This window comes from Arachis stenosperma, chromosome 5 (assembly GCF_014773155.1).
Source record: "Arachis stenosperma cultivar V10309 chromosome 5, arast.V10309.gnm1.PFL2, whole genome shotgun sequence".
In the NCBI taxonomy this organism is placed as follows: domain Eukaryota; kingdom Viridiplantae; phylum Streptophyta; class Magnoliopsida; order Fabales; family Fabaceae; genus Arachis; species Arachis stenosperma.
The window spans coordinates 140,140,094-140,156,594 of record NC_080381.1 but is presented as its reverse complement, the minus strand read 5'-3'; the positions used below and the strand labels follow the sequence as shown (position 1 = coordinate 140,156,594).

The following is a 16,501-nucleotide window of genomic DNA, read 5'->3' as shown; positions in this document are numbered from 1 at the left end:
AGAAACTAAAATTGGACAATATAAAGCCGTTGGTAGTGGTGTGATTCAATAGATGGTTTTTTTTTTTTATCTACTTTATTTTGTTGTGTATATAAAAAGTTTGAGAGTACAATTTGCGGAGAATAAAATAAAAATCTAGCGGGACCAAAAGGATCTCCTGATACTTAAATCATATATATGAAGTTAAGCTTATGGATGGACCCATATACATATTATATTATTAATAATATTATTGGTATGATTATGGTATATATTTTTCAAAGATAATAGCTCCTACCCATATACAATTATGGCACCATCTCTATATGCTACGCAATGCAATGCAAACGTTACGTTTCTCTTTCAAATTTTAAATTCCAAACCCCTCTTTCTCCTAAGGATTGTGGCACTTGATGCTATTGAAAGTGACTTTCTATTGTGATAAGATTATTATTCAATCTTGAAGGTTCAAGTTTTTTCTTTCCAATATTATATATATAATACTACTTTTGTTTTCCAATATTTTTGTGTGTGTTTTTAATTTATTTTATTTTAGGATCCTATTTTGAAGCTGGTGTTATTACATGAGATAGTATAAGTAATAGTAATTTTTAACATATCCTCTCATAATTAAAGAATTAATTATCCTCTATAACTTGTTTAATAGTTAACGAAAGAATTGAGTTGTCATTATGGTTAATATTAATTATATCTTTAACCATAGTTTTAATAACTAAATAAATCAACCATGATTTTTTAAAAAGTAAGTTCAATTTTTCAAATGACCCATTTTTTAAAAAAATCTGTTCCAGTTAAAAAAAAAAAGAAAAAAAAATGTAAAAAAAAAAAGTTAAAAAAATTGCAAAATGAGACTTTTTTAAGTTTTTATAATTTATAGAAAAAAAATTTACTATGATTAACTTATTTGGTTATTAAAACTAGGGTAAAAGATATAGTTAATGTTAACTATGATAATACAGTTTAATTTTTTCAATAACCATTATACAATAAGTAATATAGATTAAGTAAACTCTTATTTATGAGATGGTTGATTAAAAATTACCGTAAATAATAGTTATGGGAATAAACATATGCATTTCGGGTAATTGACTCTTTTAAGGGTTGTAGACCTTTTGGATTGGTATTTACGAAAAGTAGGCTTATTAATGTATGTCAAACTTTTCGTCAATTATAGATTTCAGTTAAACTACTATATACAAAGTCATAGGCATTCTTAATGAAAAAAAAAAAAAAAAAAAAAAAAACAAATAAACAAACAAACAAACAAAGAGAGAAGAACTTAACATGAAAGATTGATATGAAGACTCCCATGGTCAATGAGATGCGAAACAGCCTTTGATTAAGGAAAAAATAATAATAATGGGATAGTGAAAAAATGAACGTATGAAACAGATTTTCAACTATGGAGAAATAATTTGAGTAATGTGATATACATCACTTCTGTTATGCATGTATATTTTTTATTTTAACATAAAAAATTAAAATAATTGATAAGAAACGAGGGAGGAATATAAAATATTTATATCTTTTATTTAATAAATATATATATATACAAAAAATAATGTAAATATCATACTACTAGAAAATATAAAATTACAAACGGATTTTATTGTTGAAATTTGCGACGGATTTTTCGTCATAAATAAAAGAGTGAAATTTTCATGAATTTTACCAACGGACTCAAAAATCCATCGAAAAATTTTATTATCGACAAAAAATTCATTGCAAAAAAATTTATCAACAATGCAGATCTATTATCGATAAGTAAATTATGTTGGTGACATAAAATTTGTCGATAAATTTATCTGTAATAAATTATTTTTTGCATTGATAATGTCATTTCTTAAATATTATACCACCTCTTATTTTTAAATTTCCATCTCATTATTCATAATATTTTCCTCCTTTCATACTGGAATATATTTAAAAGATACTAAGTAAAAAATTGATGAGTCAAAAACAATAAGAAGAGATTGTGGAAATGTAAGCATACATTTAATGCAAAAAAAAAATCATCAATAATTGAATATATAATTAGCTGTTTATTTAGAGACATCTACCACCATTATGTGCATACAAATCATATGTTTACAAATTTAATGACAACAATGTACGAAGGGTATTTTGGTCCAAGAAGAATATGGGGGTAAACAAGACAGCCAGTAATTGTATGAATATAATGCTAAATTGATTCTGAGAGGTGGAGCAGTTAGGTTAACATCAATAAGAAATAGGAATAGGCAGGCATGCATGCTCTTCTTTTTATTTTTTCTCTTGTTAAAATAAAATATGTACATTATTATTATATTAAATTTTATTTAGAGAAATGCATATATAAAATAATAAGTTTTGGTAACCAAATTTAAAAAATTATTGCTACCAAAAATTCACTTTTATTAGTTATTTATTTTATTTCAAATAATAATAAAAAAAAGTTGCTAATATATTTATTACTGGCAATTGAACATTAGCTGTCTTATATTTTGTCGTTAAAAATTTTTAATGAAAATTATACAATTGACAATAAAGACTTTTTTAATGACTATAAAAATATATAATTGTCATTATAAATATATAATAATAACAATAAATACATAATTATCACAAAAATATAAATTAAATAAGATATACAGTAATTATTATTATGTTATTGTTTTGTTGTAGTGTATTAAGATCCATATATGTATATAATATTTTAAAATTAAATTATTTAAACACTACTAATATTCTCTCTAGCCTTTGAATATGAATTTTGGAATTTTTTGGTATAATTAAAATAAACTATTTAGAGATATTAAATTTCTATTATTTGTGAACGCATGGGAAAGTAAAAAGAAAATGAAGAATAAAAGTATTCTGAAAACACTTAATTACCTGAAATATATGGAGATCACTACAACTACAAAGGACCACCACCAAAGTTTTGTTTGGTCAAAACTATTTTCTGGCGTGACTACATCTATTATTGTGGCTGCATATTGATTTGCTATTTTCATGGTTATTGTTATTTATAAGACAATAATATTATTTTCAATTTACATAGTAACAATTAATTAAATTTTTGCTACCAATTTTTAATTAATGAAAATGACATGGATGATATTACTGAGTTATCTGTTATCATCATGTAATTAATATAAATGTTTGACTCTTATAATTTTTGTGATAAATGTTTAATTTGACTCTTATAATTACTACCTCTACTATCCATATATAATTGAAAAACATTATAAATTAACAATATGTAAAAATTAATTTATAATGTTGAATATATGCAAAAGGAATGAATAAATATGTGATTGACCAATATTAATGATGGTTAAAACAGAAAAAAAATATTTTCAGAAAAAAAAAGTGGGCATGCCATCATGATCATAACATTTGCCATGCCATGCATGCCTTTTATTTATCTTTTTCCTTTGGCATTATTTTTCTTTGTGAAAACTCAAGTGAAGTCGACTTCACGTGAAGTTGATATTTGAGAGTCGTTAGATGAAAATTTAGTCAAATCAGTCAAATCATCTAATAATTCTCAGATATCAACTTCACATGAAGTCGACTGCAATTGAATTTCCACCATTTTTCTTTTTTCTCAACAATAACTTATTGGTAAGACACATTACTTGTCTTACAAAACATGTAATTAGGTTTTTACAAGTATATTTAGTTGAATATAATGTCCTATTTGCTTAGCTGGCAGAGCTTCTTGTCTAGCTGGATAGTACAGATGCCTTGTAATGTAGAAGAAGAAGGGAGAAGAAGATGCCCTACCCACTATGCATGCCCACTATTTTGGTATTTTACAGCCTAACAGATACCATACCACAACTGTAATTATTATCTTTCTCCAACCTTTCTTTGTCCCCTCACATGAACATATATAAATACATATAATAATTGAGTGCTCTTTAGTTAAATATATAGAAAAATAAAAATGTTATATACACTATTATTTTTATAAAAAAATTTTGAGAGTCAGTAATTTTTAGTATTTTTTGTCATTATTTGACTAACATAAATATTTAATTATCTTTAATAAATAAATTTTATTAATTCATGTGTATAAACTCAAAAAAATATGAATGAAATATAAACTATATTAATTTATGTGTATAAATTCTGATAAATAAAAATAAAAACTATATACTTTTTTAGTGAAAAATTCTGTAAATATGAATGTAAATTATTATTAATTATATACTAATAAAAAATAATATTTATTAGTTATGTAACATTGTTTTATTTTTATTAGATATTATATTGAAATTGAATAAAATTATTTCAGAAGTAGTGGAATTTGTTTCAAATTTATAAAGATGTTTTCAATCAGCATAAAAGTTGTAGCCTCAAATTCACAAATTTTAAATATGAAAAATAACAAATGTGAAAAAAATTATATTTTTCTTCAAAATTTTTAATCTTCAAATAAAATAATTTTGATAAAAAGATACATGCAATTTCAACCAAAATATTATATTGGCTGAAGAATTAGGTATGCATAATCTGCTACATGCGGCATGCTGTGTAATAATATATAATTAGATTACATGTGATGTCACAAACATAATGAAATGCCAATTTGCAACTTAATTAATCTGTAATTTTATTTTTGTCGAAGTTGTGTCATGGTAAAGGTTGACTAGTTATTACACATTTACATTTTATATTAAAGCACATTCATCATCATCAATCCCATTATATTGAAAATGAAGCCCAATACTTAAACCATTTGTTTGCCAGTAAAATTATTTCAGGAGAAGCACCGACAAATTAAAAGCCCTCGGATATATATGTTACCCAATGCCATCATTTTTGTATCCACCTTCTTTTTTTTATCTGAAATTTTTAAATTCGAATTAATTAGTTTTTTAAAAAAATAATTTTTTAACATGATAAACGATGGATATATTATATTTTTTATTAATTTATTATATAAAATTTAATAATATTTATATATACCGCTAATTACTGTGACGTATTTATTTATGAAAGAGCATCATATTTTTAATAATTTTTAGCGTAAAACTTTACCTATTTGAGTAGGATTTGTGATAAATAAAAAATAGTTGATAAAAGTTATATAGAATATGCACCATAGTAAATAATATTCATGTGGCAACAACAGAATATGCACTACAGTAAATAATAAAATAAATAAACAATTCTATTTTATTTTACATTATCTATTAAGAAAAAGACATATATATGTCTAACTATTATTTATTATTATAAAAGAGTTAATTAATATTTTTTTATTAATTTTTTCGTTCTCTTTTTATTTGATTTATGTTTTTTTTTATGAATTTTGATATCATTATAATATTATCTATTCTAAAAGTTTAAGTCAATAAAAAAATAATATGAATAATTATATCGGTAATATTCAACTATGCCAATACACAGTACCTAGTGCTATTATTATTTATTTTTTCTGGAGTTTAAACACTATAAATAAAAATACACTTTATTTATCTCTATATACTCAACACAATATATACCTAACTAAGAATCACGAATAATCTTTTAAAGGTTGGCCATTATGATGTACTTATCACATCTTTCAGTTTGTGCTGATAGCTAGCTAGCTAGTATTAATTCTTTTTATTTTCTAATTTATTTAACCATTATATTCAACCAACTAACGAAACAAAATAGAAGGGTTTTTTTTTTTTTTCTACAAAAGTGGGATAAATATAGGTGCTATACTTAATATACACATCGCGCCGATCCCATTAATTAAGAAATACTCTATTAAGAAAAAGGCTTATACATACAATGAATGTAATAATTGTATAAAATAAACTAATTAGGGTTGTTAATAGTACATACCCAGCTTTTCAGATGATGAGAACATAGCAAGATTTATATAATATGATAGTTTATGTTATATATATAATTAACATTCTAGTTAGTTATTAGTGATGTAAATTTTACTAGTGGGAGAGATTAAACTCACATATATATAAGTATGTGAGCAACTAGGTTAGTCGCTTACAATGTAAAAAGATTTTATCTTATACTTCCATATTAAAAAATGATAACTCTTGATTTAATTAACGGAATGATATGATCTAATCAATAACTAATAGATAAGTATGTAAATATAAAACATTTGTAAGTGTATGTCGTCATATCACTCATTATAAACAAAAAAAAAAAATATATAAAAAAAACTTTTTATTAAAACGGCGGTTACACAAATAATGGGGACTGCAACTTGCAAATTGCAACTTTACATAACAGGATGATATATATAGATGATGAAAACTTTGAAACGGAATAAATATAAATAAGCTAATTAAGAATAGAGAGTGTACTACTATTATAGTAGTGGAGCTTATATATAATAATAATAACAATAATATGTTTCATCATTTGGTTATTATTAATTTAAAAATATTATTTATATATTAAAATTAATTATTAATATAAATATATATAATTTAATTTATTTTTAATATATATTTTATATTAATAACTAATTTTAATAACTGATTTTAATATATATCATAGTTATTAATTAGTGTCAATATCACTTGTCTTTTTTCCCGGAATTGAAGAGGAAAAATGCGTTCTACACCGCAAAGGTAATTAATTAAATTACACGCTTTGAAGGTGTGACGTATGTGATGAAGAAGAGAATAATTCAGAAGGAACATACCTCATACACCACTTTTTATTTTTTAATTTTTTTTCTAGCTAATTAAGAAAAAAGCTATTTTTTCTCTTAAAATTAAAAAAAAAGGGGCAATGCAAACCGACCCAATGAAAAAGAAGTTCCTGAAAATAGGGGGGAAATGTAGGAAGCGGTTGTCATCGTATTTCTCTCCTTGTTGTTATGTGACTAAAATTAAAAAAAAAAGAATATGATAATAATTAAGAAAGATAGAAAACGTATAGATATACCGTATACGTATATGTAGACATTAGATACGTAACAGAATATGTGGATGTGGGTATGAGTTAAGAATTACTAGAGTAGGCATATGATAAGAAAATATTAATAATAATATTATTTTGACATGTAGACAAAAGGTTAACTTCACATGGGGGTGTGGTTGTGCATGTGATGTGAATGTACACTTACATTTTCTGTCTACCATGTGGATTAACCCTTAGATTTTTCTGTCACCAGCTAAGCAATCCACCAAGTTGATTCTTTTTTTTGTCCCCCCCTCCTCCATTTATCTTCCATATCTTACCCCCTCTATCACTCTCATTATTATCTCCAAATTAACTTCAATTTTACATTCACAATTATAAGAACAACAATGTTAGGAATAAAGAAGGTACCAGCTAAAAATCAGTTAAATATCTCTGAAAGAATTTAAAATTTTTACGTAGATGGTGCTTATGTTAAGTATTAGGATATTTTTTTTATTAAATATTAGAATGTTTTTTTTTTATACTAAATGGATATTCTTTTATATATTCTTTGAATTTTTTTGTATTAGCGTAACACCCAAAGAACTTCGAGTGTGAGGTGTGAAGAAACGAGTTTGATTATGTGCCGTGATCCTAAGAACAGTTTTGGAAAGATAATACTTAAAAGTTGATTTTAATTAAATAGTAATTAATAAAAAATATTGTAAATTAAAAAAAATAAATTAATTAAAAATAAAATATAAATTAATATAATTTTATTTAGTTTTTTGTTGGTAATCTCTTGGTTCCATTTCCATATACTTTTCCTTATAAGAAATTAATTAAGTCTAGTTTATTTTAAAAGCTAGTTCAAAAAATAAGAATTGTCTATATTTATAAAGAACAATTATCAAATTTTTTATTTTGGATAATGTAAAACTTAATGAAGATTAATTATATATTGCTATACTAGAAAAAAAATCAATTTTTTAATTTATTATTTAAAAAGGTGATAAAAACATAAAAATCAAATTAGATTATTATATAAAATATTATATACCTTGTCATTTTATTTTTGTTGCAAACGTTTATTGCAATAGTTTTATTAACTTTTTTTTTTTATAACAATTAAGATTACTTATTATAAACAAACATTTTTGTGATCAATTTAAATGCAAGTTGGAGCAGCTAGCTTGGCATGATGAATATATAATTATGCTACAATTATGCATAACTTTTCTTCAAAAGCTTGACACTTGCCTTGCCTCTTTTTCTTTTTATCATCATAATAAGCTTTATAATTCATAATTAATCCTACAAGTTTAATATTAAGACACTTATTTTTATTTATTTATTTATTTTGGGTGAATAATGGGGGCGCTCTTATCTTTCATTTGATTGATCAATATAATTTATTTTTCTTGAGAAAATTCATTTCATAAGCTACTATGATTGTTTTGTATGGAAGGTTCCTTAGTGGAATGTTCAACCATCTTCCTTTCTATGATTCCCCTTTGGTTCATTATGTTATAACTTTAAGAAAGCTTATTGATTTGCATATAATATATGGTGGTATATATATATATATAGAGTAATTAAACAACATTAAAGAAAAGAGGTAGTGGAGTGTAAATTGGAAGCAATCACAACCATGTGCAAAAGATTTGATCTTTAATAATAATCTGCTTATATGCTTATTATTACATCTCTCACTTATAAGTTACCATAATAAAAAAATAAAAAATAAAAAATAAAAAAGATAAAAATATTCCTTTCAAGTTATGTATGTACCATAGATTCATTGGAACATGAAAGCATGTGCAAACACCACAAGGTAAATAAATAATAATGATAATAATAATAATAATAATTCTTAGCAATCCCAAGGCTATAGTGTTTATCATTATTATCATTTATAGGTGATTTAACATATGCTAAACTATAACAACCACAATTACCAAAGCTATATATATGTACTTATCAAATCCCACATGCCATTTTGATTTTTGCCAACCCTAATTTTTCAAGATTCAATTAGAACCACATTTATTTAGAGATGGGCACAATAAATGGGCCCCAATGTGGGCCCTAAGAAAAGAATACACTTAAAAAGCCCATATCTAGCAAGGGATGGTGGGGAGCCCATGTTACTCATAAAGAAAAATTCACAATTGAGACTTGAGAGAAGATGCAAAACAATAGCACACACATTCCTCTCATGTCTACTTCTTAGTTTTTTTATTATTATTATAATAATAATAAATAACAAATAAACCCTCAAAAATTTATATTTCGCATAGATTAGTTCCTAAAAAAAATACCAATAAAATTCTTCAATATGACAAATGTGAATAAATTAGTTTAAATTAAAACTTTTTACCCTAATTATAGAAACTAATTTAAAGATAAAGTGTTCGCATATGCTATTTTGAAAGACTTTATTGATATTTTTTTTAGAAAAATCGAAATATAAACCTTGAGGAATTTATTATTATTATTATTATTATTATTATTATTATTATTATTATTAGTTTCAATAATAAATAAAATTATTTTGAGTTGCCACCAGTCCCCCACCACCTTTTTCTTTTAATTTTAATTTTCACTTATATCTATTTCGGTGATGTAAACTCAAAGGGATAATTGGATAAGCTTATTGGTGGCATTGCCAAATATCAATGGACTGTAGTAAGTTAGTGTTTCATAACTCATTTTCTATCTTATATTCTTATTTAATTATCATGTTGAAGAGAGGACCACAAAGGCAAAAATAGACCATCAATCTCAGCACCAACAACAGATAGATAAAGATGAATAGTTTTAATTAAAGTATTGATTAGATCAGAGGGTAAATTGTAAAAAGGGCCTTGGCAAAATTTATTAAAGTTGAAATAAAAGATAACTAAAAAGCAGCAAAAGATGTAACTCTTATTACGCCACGTATTACTTTAGTGCCGTCATAGCTACATCTTTTTCATTTATGGTAATTTAATACTTTGTATATATACACTCTTTTATTCATGAATCATGAATGAGATATGCATTATTTAATGATAATTTTTTTTGAGTAAAGTATATTTTTTGTTTCTGAAATTTGGCAAAAAATTTTTAAATATTTTTAACTTTTATTTTATTTTAATTTTATCCCAAAAGTTTTCGATTTATATCAAATATATTTTTAACGGTTAAATTTTTAAAAATTTAAGACTAATCTAACAATAATACATAAAAATTATGCTTGATTTGCTTGTGTTGAGGGATTATTCGTTTGTTGTTAAATCGATTTTAAATTTTTTAAAAAATTAGCTGTTAAGAATATATTTGATGCAAATCGAAAATTTTTTTGACAAAATTAAAATAAAATAAAATTTAAGAATGTTTTTAATTTTTTTTTATCAAATTTTAAGAATAAAAAATATATTTTATTTTTTTTAATATATAAAACAAAAGAGAGTATAAATAAGGTTGAAAAATTTTGTATATGATTTTCAAAAATGTGAATTCTTTCAAAATGGGTTATATAAGTTAATTTTGGGAAAAAGTGTCTAAATTTTTTTGTAAATTGCGAAAATAATATGCTTTTTTTAATAAGTTGCAAAAATTAGACCAGTTTATATTCCTGTACGTCATTTTAGCTAATTATTTATGTGAATTACATCAACTAAAGAATTATTTAAAATTTAATTTTCGTATAAATAACTGATTTATTTAGTTATTTAATATAAATTTAATTTTAATATATTAATGATAAAAAAATTACATAGTGAATTAATTAAATTTATAGATTTAAATAAAATTCTAAGTAATAAGTTTAAAAATTTGTTATTTTTGCCAATGCAAGTAGTTTTATGTTTTTTTTTTTTAAGTTATGAGTAAAATTCGAATTCCAAACTTTTAATTAAGAGTGAGGAGATGATGTCATTTTAACTATAGTTCATTGGTATGTAAATAATTTTATGTTACACCATGTATAAAAATTAAATTGTATTTAATATTTGGGGTCTACTTTGTTCATTATTATTCACAGATTTTGATAAGTAGAAAAGAGAAAGAAGATGGTGCATTTTCACAGGGTGGAAATTGTCTTCTTATGGGGGCTTCATTGATTCCGATTACCTGGCGTCAGTGACATTAATACATCAACATGCATGCATGCCACAGAAAGTTTCAATTCCATTTTTGGACAAAAACAGAACAATTCGGTGCACACTATTTGTGGCAATTTCAGCTTCTCAAGAAAATGAAGCCCAAAATAAGTATATCCATTAATAATTAGAGGTGTAAAATTAAAATTATGAATGCCTTTTTTTAAATATATTTTTATGTGTATATATATCTTTCACTTTGCATTGATTTTGAATGGAAGAAGAATTTTATTAGTGGTACCGATTGAATTGTTAAATAGAATTGATGAGAAAGCAATGAAGAAAATTAATAGATTATTGATCAATTTAGAGAAAGGCAAACTATTAATATGAACATATTATGCGAAATCGTAAAGTAAATACTCATGTAAAAATATTTTTATGTAAAAATTATAGTTAAAGAATTATTAAATAATTTAATTAAATTATTTAATATAATATCTATTTATATTTTATCTATTATATTTACATGCATAAAAATATTTTATGTCAGCTGTTATCAATTTGTAAATATTATAGATTCAAGAAATAATTTGGATCAACATTTAAAAATTTTAATTAGTAGAATTAAAAATTAAAAAAATTTAAAGATTCAATCAAAATTTAATTGAATATAATGAATAATATATTTATATATAAAATAGGGCAATTTACCAATTTAAAATAATTGGTTGAATCCTTTACCAGATTACAACATTTGGAAATTGGATACCATTTTGTCTTGAATCATTTTATATAGAAACAGTGGGAGGCAACCACGGTTTCCAAATCTACATAAACCTGGCAGGTAGCCAGGTTTTATGAGCAAATCATGTTGTATGTAAACCGTGGTAGGCAGCCACGGTTTACGTGAAGAAAATGAAAAGCATAAACCGTGGTAGGCAGCCACGGTTTATGAAAAAATGGTTTCATACATAAAACCCTAGAGGCAGCCACGGTTTATGAGTGTGCAGTATAAATAGCAAAGCCGTGGCTGGTGAGGGCGGATCATTTGTGATATTTGATAGTAAGGAGAAGGTTGGTGGGTGAGAGAGGGAAAATTTTTTTTTTTTGTTAAGTTGATTGTTTGAGAAGTTGAACCGGGTTAGTGGAGAACCAATGGAAGAAGAAGACCGGATGTACCGGTTAAACCGCGTTGCGCATGTGGCTGGATTTATCGACCAAGAGGTTGGTTAAACCGGCTTTTTATTATAAATTTTTGTTTAATGTTGTTATTATTAATGGTAAATGTTAAATTAATATTTTAACAGTTATAATAGAATTTTTTGCTGTTATCATGATAGTGAGTTTTTTATATTTATTAAATTTGTAATTTTTATTATTGGTAGAATTAATTTTTTAGGTTTAGGTGTTAGTAATATTGTTAGTGTTATTTTTGCTGTTCTTGTTATGCTTAGGGTTTTTTATTGATATTACTGTAAATTGTTGCTATTGTTGTCTGTTGAGAGTTCGCTATCTATCTTTTTACAGCCTGCTAGGGTTATTAGTGGTGTGAGAAGACAACAGAATATGCCTTTACACGAGCGTATCATACCGTATCTAGAGACGGCGGGCTTATATCACTTGGCTAGGCTGAACAGTCAGTGATTCTGGGTTGATGAGCCTCTACTTAGCGCATTCATTGAGAGGTGGCGTCCTGAGTCCCACACATTTCACATGCCCTTTGGGGAGTGTACGGTGACCTTGGAGGACGTGGCCTATCAGCTGGGTTTACCGATTGATGGTGAGCCTGTGAGTGGCTGTCTTAGTGAGTTTGAGAATTTCATGGAAAATGGAAGACCGGCATGGGTGTGGTTCCGCGAGCTGTTTGGGGAGTTACCTCCGCAGAATAAAGTGAAGCAGATGACAGTGTGCTACACATGGTTCCATGAGCGGTTTCGGGTTTTGCCAGCAGATGCTACTGACGACATCGTGCGTATATATGCGAGGGCCTATATTATGATGCTGTTGTCATCTCAGCTGTTTGCGGACAGAACGCCAACCGTGTCCACCTTCGCTGGTTGCCTTATGTGGCATCGTTGGATGACTTGGGTAGATATAGCTGGGGCTCGGCCGCGCTGGCGTGGTTGTACAGATGTCTTTGTCGTGGAACAAACAGAAATGTTGTCAACTTGGCTGGGCCACTACAGCTTCTACAGTCTTGGATCTTCTGGAGATTTCCTTGTCTGAGGCCTAGTGATTTCAACAGATTCGGCTTTCCACTTGCATCCAGGTAAAGAAATATGATTTTAGAGTTAGAAATTGTTCATTTACATCTCCCATTACATTTTATGACATTCTTTAAATTGAACTGAACTTGTAGGTGGGCTGGGTATCTACCGAGGAACGATGCAGTAGATCAAAGAGTCGTGGCTGCACGCCTTTGTTTGGATAGATTGCGTGTGCATGATGTGAGTAATTTACTTATAGTTGATACAGTTATGTTTTCCTTGTTATAAAATTTGTTTTACGTAACGTTTCATTATGTGATGTAGATCGTGTGGGAGCCCTATTCCTCTCCGGATGTCTTAGCTGTTGTTCATCCAGAGATACTACTTGACGAGCACCGCAGGCTATGGACGGCAGTTACCAGTCTCATCTATTTTGCTGCGATTGAGTGGCACCAGATGGATAGGGTTATGCCTCAGTTCGACGGGGTTCAGCATCTCCCTCGTTTGGCTCTTAACATAGATTGGCTTCATGCGAAGGACGGCAGGGGTGGAGATAGGTGGTTCCCCTTCTATTATAGGGAGTGGCATGAGCACTGGCAGGATCGACATGCCACAGTTTTACTGGTTGACCGAGTCGCTGATCCCGGGCCATCAGCTGAGTACCTGGACTGGTGGTGTCGTGTAGCCCATAGATTTTTATCCCCGGAGGTTGCTTTTCAGGATCCCAGGCCTATTGTGTTGACTGAGGAGGCTCGTCACAGAGGGTCATCACAGGCACCTCCGATGGTGCAGGTTGTCGACAGACCGGACAACCGCCGCGTGGACCGGCGTAGGCGTATCGGCACACGTACTACGGATCGAGAGTGGCGTTGGTTGGCCGACCACTTAGAGGAGGAGCAGGTTGTTGGTGATCATGGAGGTGATGTTGATCATCGTGTTCCTCAACGTAGGGCCAGAAGACATGGTCAGCGGGATGGTGGTGGGCGGGCCCGTGGTAGAGGACCATCCGGAGACTATCACAGTGGTCAGCATGCTGTTGGTGAGGACATTGGTGGTGTGGCCACAGGGATGGATCAGGGTACGTTTGAGGTGGGGGGTTCTTCTCAGATGTTCCAGAGTGGTGACACCTAGGCGTTCGCCGACTTTACTACCGCGGCCATCGGTATGGACATTGATGATCCTGTGAGTCAGTCAGAGTTCTTCAGAGATATAGCAGACATCTTGGGGGAGGATGATGGCACTCATTATAGGCCACAGATGGATGAGGTACATTCACAGTTTGCCGAGCACCAGCCACATGTTCAGGATGTACAGCCAGCTTTGCCGGTTGACCTGAACGAGCCTGCAGCTTCACCATCGGACCCATGGTTCGCGTTAGGAGGTACCCCTGCTTCGGCTTTCAGCGTAGTTCCTCCTCAGGCACCGGTGCCACAGGTGGATCAGAGACCGAGGAGGGTTCGTCGTGCTCCTTTATGTGGCACTGGAGGTCACCTTATTGGTCAGTTGGACGATGATGACAGTGACACGATTGAGGAGTCTGATTAGTTAGCTATGTATTTTCCATTTTTATATGTACTTTCTTTCATTATGGTGTTGGATTAATGTTTAAACATTTATTTTGTTTTACGGTGTTGTATCTGTTTGCGATGTATCTGACTATTAAGTATGGTTAATGATGTAGTCGTTTCGAGTTTGTTTGTGTAAACAATACAATGACATTAACACTAAATTAAGCTGTCTTAATTTTTCTGTCTTAATTTTTCTACTAAACAAACAAATATTCTTTTACCACGATACAGAAACATATGAATAACACCAATGCTAGTTATAAGACAGAAATTTAACTTACATGAATAACCCAACAACAAGCTAAATAATACATCCTAATTATCCCCGCCAGCAATATTTCTTCGCTGGCCACAGTTCCTCCTCGTATGACCTGGCTGTCGACAGAGGCCACAGCGCTTGGGCTGGTTCTCAGCAGATCGATCCATGGCACCGCGGATCCTAGTTGCCTTCAGCCGACCTTCCCTGGCTCGCCTCATGTTAGGATCAGGAATGATAGTTGGTCCGGCATATGGTGGCCATAGGCCTTCTGGTATGGGTGGAACAAACCCGTGACTGTAAACTTTGAACACCTCACTCATACGATACACCTCATGCACATATGCTGCCCAATTAAGCCGGGAGTGGGCGCAACAAGCAATCGCGTGACAGCATGGATAATGGAGTGCCTGAAAGTACCCACAATCACATGTGTGATCCTTCAGCGAAACTCTTTAGCTACCCAACGAGAAGTTTCCAGTCGGTGTCGTCTCAGCAACCGTGTACTCCGACTGGTGCCTGTCGTACAAGGTGACGGTGAAGCACCTTGACTCTCTTATATTCCTTTCAATACCGTTGACCAATGCCTGACAAAATTCTTGTCCAGATCCAAGTTGCGCCTCTGCTGTTTGTCCCCGGAGAACGAATAGCTCAGCAAGCCTTCCGTATGTGGACTTTACCAACGACGTCACCGGGAGGTTGCGAGTTCCCTTCAAGACGGAGTTCTCACATTCACTGATGTTTGTTGTCATGTGCCCGAACCGTCTACCGCTATCCTGGTGTTGCGTCCACTTCTCATACTCCATCCGGTTCGCCCAATCACACATGGCCAGATTCTCTGTACGCATGATGTCGAACCAGTAATAGAACTCCGCCTCAGTTTTTGCGTACGCAGCATTAACCAGCATTCTTCTCGCATCTTTACCTTTAAAAGAAAGGCTGAAATTTGCTGCCACATGACGGATACAGTACGCTCGATAAGCACGTGGGGGCAGCCAACCATTCACGGGATCTTCTAGTGCAGACTTGATACCGTTATGCCTATCTGAGATAACAAAGATACCCTCCTGTGGAGTCACATGCCTTCTTAAGTTGGACAAGAAAAAAGCCCATGACTCGGCATTTTCTCCCTCCACAAGGGCGAATGCTATCGGGAGGATGTTTGAGTTCCCATCCTGTGCAATCGCCAACAGTAAGGTGCCTCCATATTTGCCGTACAAGTGGGTACCATCAATACTCACAAGCGGCTTGCAATGTTGGAAGGCCTCAACGCAAGGTGGAAATGTCCAGAACAGACGGTGAAAGTACACTGTTGACTCATCAATCTGGTCCCCAACTCTAACAGGAGACGTCTGCAACACAGTAACTGTCCCGGGCATCGTCAACTCCACTCCTAGCATCCAACGTGGCAATTTGGCATAAGACTCTTCCCAATCTCCATATATTTGTACAACTGCCTTCTGTTTTGCTTTCCAAACCTTCCGGTAACTGGGCTTGAAGCCGTAATCAGCTTCAGTC

General features: G+C 30.2%; 1 protein-coding gene across 1 annotated transcript; it reads left to right on the top strand.

The window, feature by feature from the left end:
• Nucleotides 1-12,665: 12,665 nt before the first annotated feature.
• Nucleotides 12,666-14,290, top strand: LOC130981562 (serine/threonine-protein phosphatase 7 long form homolog). The gene is made up of 4 exons (XM_057905145.1): nucleotides 12,666-12,920; nucleotides 12,983-13,221; nucleotides 13,312-13,399; nucleotides 13,484-14,290. The coding sequence occupies exons 1-4, from the start codon at nucleotides 12,666-12,668 to the stop codon at nucleotides 14,288-14,290; spliced, it is 1,389 nt and encodes a 462-aa protein (XP_057761128.1).
• The last annotated feature ends 2,211 nt before the right edge of the window (nucleotides 14,291-16,501 follow it).